At 55.2% G+C, this 4,657-nt stretch overlaps 2 protein-coding genes across 3 annotated transcripts in view; one reads left to right on the plus strand and one right to left on the minus strand.

Annotated features, from left to right (window-relative positions):
- Pigu (phosphatidylinositol glycan anchor biosynthesis, class U) overlaps window positions 1-3,502 on the plus strand; it is an 89,202-nt gene extending 85,700 nt beyond the window's left edge. Inside the window, exon 12 of the mRNA XM_005384827.2 lies at window positions 3,077-3,502. Coding sequence (XP_005384884.1) covers window positions 3,077-3,190 — 114 coding nt within the window. The 3' untranslated portion in view covers window positions 3,191-3,502. The remainder of the gene's footprint in view (window positions 1-3,076) is intronic.
- Window positions 3,503-3,706: 204 nt separating this feature from the next.
- Map1lc3a (microtubule-associated protein 1 light chain 3 alpha) overlaps window positions 3,707-4,657 on the minus strand; it is a gene marked incomplete in the record, with an annotated part of 1,559 nt that continues 608 nt past the window's right edge. Inside the window, 3 exon segments of one of the 2 annotated variants that reach the window (XM_013514185.1) lie at window positions 3,707-3,895; window positions 4,156-4,325; window positions 4,556-4,657. In XM_013514185.1, coding sequence (XP_013369639.1) covers window positions 4,163-4,325; window positions 4,556-4,657 — 265 coding nt within the window. 2 annotated transcript variants of the gene reach the window in all.

Raw genomic sequence — 4,657 nt, forward strand, 5'->3', positions numbered from 1 at the left:
CTCAGCAGCAAAGCGCCTGCCTGGCAAGCGCAAGGTCGTGAGTTCGGTTCCCGGTACCGGAGAAAAACCAAAAAAAAAAAAAAAAAAAAAAAAACCAACAAAAACACAGGTCTTACTGCATTGTGAAAGCAGTCTCTTGCTCACCGGAATATTTCCGAGGCTCGTCTGCGTTACTGCATATAACAGGTCATTGGTCCTCTCAATAAACTGTATTTTGGAATCACTGCAATCATAGAATAGCTGCAAAGGCAGTACAGAGGTCCCATCTGCCCCACACCTACTTTCCTATGCCTGTCTTCTTTCATTGGGGTTTGGGCTCTCTGGAAGACTCTCAGGCAAAGCGCCTTGTCATCACATCTGGTCAGGATGCCGCTAGCTGTGTGACGTCTACCCTCAGCACTTGGTTAAGATGTTTGCAGGATGATGACTCCTTTTCCCTGCTCCCAGGCGGGAAGTATGTCCGCAAGTGTAATCCACCCCGGAGCAGAGCAGTGAGCAAGAACTAAGCGCCTCCCGCTGAAGGGGCAGGCCCAAAAATAGTTTGGAATTCTTCTGAAGGAAAATCTCCCATATTTATATGTTGATTCACTTATTAGTTGATTGTCTTAAATTGCACTTTTAACAAGGTAATACATATATATAAAAGCTTATAGGAAAAAGAATGGCTAAGATCTTGGTTATTTCATCCCATACTTCTGAATAATAATCTTACTCTATTACTTGTATTTCTTACCACAATACTTTAAAAAAAAAAAAAAAAAGACAGGATCTCACTATGCAGTTCAGGCTGGCCTTGAACTATGTAGCCAGGGCTGGCCCTGAACTTGCCCCAACCCTCTTGCCTCAGCCTCCTGAATGCTGGGATTACAGGCATGTGCCACCATGCACAGCCCCACTCGCATTTCTTTTAGTTTGGCACATATGCAATTGCAATATTCAAATGTTTTTAATCTGCAAAAATAGCAATTTCGTACAGTTCAGTCTAATAATCTAATGGTTTGACATCCTTTGACTTAGCCAGCAGATTGTCACGTGACACAGAGTTGCCTCATTTTGTTCGGTTATGCGTTGTGACTTTGCTCCCGCCCCCCATGGAACCTAGCTCAGGGATCAGGCTCCTCTTTCCCAGATAGGGCATCTTGGGGCCTGGGTGAGAAGGGTGCCCAGGATATAAGGTCAGTCTTTGTGTGGTCGCTGCTGCCCCTGCGCTGTGAGCAGCCTCGTAGAACCACCTGGCTGGCTGCTGTGCTGATCCCTGCAGAGCCCTGGGCCCCAGGCATGTTGCTGTCCATGGTCCACGAACACTAGTCCAGCTCTCCAGCTGACAGTCAGCCTTGGCCAAGTGTTTCCCATTCCCTAAAGGGGATCATGAAATCTTCAGAGAGGTCCTGTGATGACAGTGGCAGGTAGTGTCCCGAGACCATCAAGGCCGTTAGCTCCTCTGAGCTCTCCTCAGCTGCTCTGGCCTTGGGAAAGAGTTCTGGAGCCCTAGACCCCAGGCTCAGCTCAACCTTTCATCTGCACCAAGACCCTCGCTAAGCGTCTCCCCCGGTGGCTGTGCTGATACTTAGAGAGGCTACCAACTGCCTCAGAAGCGTGCTGCAGTGATGAGTCCCTGTTCCCTCAGCCTTCCCCGGGACTGGGCCCTGCCTTCCTGCTCCCAGCACCAAGGTCTTGGGCAGCTTGGGCAAAATGGGAATGTCAGCTTGCAGGGTCTAACGTGCAGGATGGCAAATCCTTGATCCTTCTGTGACTGCTGTGAGGACAACAGTGGGCTGAGCTGCTTCCTTTTTTTTTTTTTTTTTTTTTGAGACAGGGTCTCACTATCTAGTGCAGGCTGCTGGCCTTGAACTCAGTGATCCTCCTGCCTCAGCCTTCTAAAGGCTGGGATTGCAGGCATGTGCCACCACGCCCAGCCCTCCCTTTTGATTCTGTGGCCTAGAAAGTGTTAGGCTGAGCTGGGTAGAGATACTACTATCAGAACTATTCAGAGCCCCATCCTCATGGAGCTTCCTGTCCAGGAAGCATGGCCATCAGGCAGTCACAACAGAATGTAAAGTTATACTTTGGACGAGTCTGTGCCAATAAACAGAGGTTAATGGGTCCAGGACCTAATCTGGGGTAGGAGGTGATCCTTCCTGAAACCTGAAGGGCAGAGAGCTGTTGACTAGGTGAGAGCACATGCCAGGGACAGGAACAGCAGCCATCCCCAGTGCAGTGGGAAGGCCCCGGGAGAGGGTGATGCATGGATGTAAGCAGGGGCCAAGTAAAAGGCCTGGATGCCAGAGTGTGATGGCGCGTGCCTATAACCCCGGCACTCAGGAGGCTGAGGCAGGAAGGTCATCGTGAGTTCAAGGCCAGCCTGAACTGCAGCGTGAGACCCTATCTCAAAAAAGAAAAAAAAAAAAAAAAAAGGCAGGCCTCAGAGCCCTGTGAGTCTGACCCTCACCAAGGAGCTAGGGAAGCCGGAGGGAGTCAAATTTATGTTTTGCAAAGCTCCCTCCAAGGAGCACTGCGGAAGAATGGGTTTGAGAGCAAAGAGCCCAAGACAAGTCTCTGTTGATATTTAGATGCAGTGCCTTGTTCAAGGGGCAATTGTAGAGATGCAAGGTGGGCTTGGAAGCAGAGCTATAGCCAGTGGGCCTCGGGGCTTAGCGTATGGGAGAAGTGTCAGGTGGACCTGTGGCTTGGGCTCCTGGACGGACGATAGAGGCACAGGTACCTGGAGGAGAAGCCAGTTTGCCCAGGATAAATGAGGCATCTGGGTGGGCCTGACTGTTGTAGAAACACCTGCTGACACTGAGAGATGAGGGGCACAGGCCAGGGCTCACACTGCACCAGTCTGGAGGTGTAGGCTGGGCAGAAGAGTAAGAGGCGGAGTATGGGCAACTGCTGAGGGCCAGCAGGGTCTTTCAGGGTCAGGTGTGGGTCCTCAGGAGCGGGTGTCACTGGGCAGGGCCTTGCTTCTTGGTCCTGGATAGGCTGGGACTTCGATGGGAGTTGCCAGGTTGGGGCTCCTGTCTCCTAACGCCCGCCTAACCCTGCGGGGCCCTCACGCCGTCTCTCCCCACCCCAGATCCTGCTCATCTCTGACTACTTCTACGCCTTCCTGCGACGGGAGTACTACCTCACACACGGCCTCTACTTGACTGCCAAAGACGGTACAGAGGCCATGCTTGTGCTCAAGTAGGCCTGGCTGGACACAGGGCTGCTTGGACCTCAAGTGGACAAGGGCCAGAAGCTGGACCAGGCCCCCTATCCAGAGTTGCCAGCAGGCAAGTCCTTGGGAAGAAGAGATGAGTCCACAGTCACGAATCTCTGGCAGCAACAGGGACCCATGGCTGACAGCGAGGCCTGTGGGGAACAGGTGGGAACACACCCCCGGCCCCTCCTTTGTGGCTCTGTACACCAATGAACCCTCTCCCAGGCAGAAAGAGGGAAACAGCAGATAAGCAGGGCTTGACAAGTTGTGGTCACTAAATAAAATGTTTTTGCTATGAAACGGCTACTCTGGGACCATATCCACACAGTACCTGGAGGGAGCAGGCCTGGCCTGTAGTGTGGCCAGGATACCCGCAGAGGCCTGCGTTTCCACAGGGAGCCCGAAGTCCGCAAGCACAAGCCTGTGCTGGGAATGAGACGGGGTACTCCGGGCCAGTCCTCCCACAGCTGTCCCTCCGCCCAAACAAACAGCTGGAGGCAGAGGGCCAGGCAGGCCTGAGCAATCTTTATTCTGCAGAGGGACTATGACCACAGATCGGTACACCACATGGTGATGGGGGGAGCCCCACATGGATATGGGGGAGCCAAGGGCCAGTCTTTCAGGGGTAGGCAGGTCCAGGCAGGGGGCAGAGCCTCAGGTGGGTGAGGGGCAGGTGGACAGACAGGCAAGGGCCTAAAAAAAGACAAACCACACAGCAAGGGTGCCGGGGGCTGCTCCCCACCCTCCCCCAACCCAGCCAGCACCCGAAGGGGCAACCCTAACATAACTGGGTCCAGCACCCACCGAGGGGCAGAGTAGGCTGGCTGGTGCCAGCTAGCTGGGGGCCATATCCCTGCCCAGCCCACCAGGGGCGAGGCAGCTCAATTCCGGAGCCAGGAGCTCCCTGGACAGAGCCCGACCCGGCCCCCCACTCCCAGGCCAACGCCCCCTACTGCTGGCTCAGAAGCCGAAGGTCTCCTGGGAGGCGTAGACCATGTACAGGAAGCCGTCCTCATCTTTCTCCTGCTCATAGATGTCCGCAATGGGCGTGGACACGCTCACCATGCTGTGCTGGTTCACCAGCAGGAAGAAGGCCTGCGTGGGGTTCAGCTGCAGGCGGCGCCTGGGGGGCAGGAGGGTCTGCTGCGGGGCGGACCCTCCCGACCGCCCTGCCTCCCGTTCATCCCAGCTCCTGGCGGCTCTCACCTCGGCCGACACGGACTCCAGCCCGTCCTCTGCCCTTTCCCAGCTCCGAGCGGTCCGGCGCCAGTTCCCACGCCCGACCACATCCCAGCCCTCCTCGGCTGAGAGCAGCGCTTCCCCACCGGGCCCCTCCGGCTGCCGCCCACGCACCGAATGATCTTGACCAGCTCGCTCATGTTGACATGGTCGGGGACCAGGAACTTGGTCTTGTCCAGGACGGGGAGCTGCTTCTCCCCCTTGTAGCGCTCTATG

This window comes from Chinchilla lanigera, unplaced genomic scaffold, assembly GCF_000276665.1.
Source record: "Chinchilla lanigera isolate Chin_1 unplaced genomic scaffold, ChiLan1.0 scaffold00021, whole genome shotgun sequence".
NCBI classification, from domain to species: Eukaryota; Metazoa; Chordata; class Mammalia; order Rodentia; family Chinchillidae; genus Chinchilla; species Chinchilla lanigera.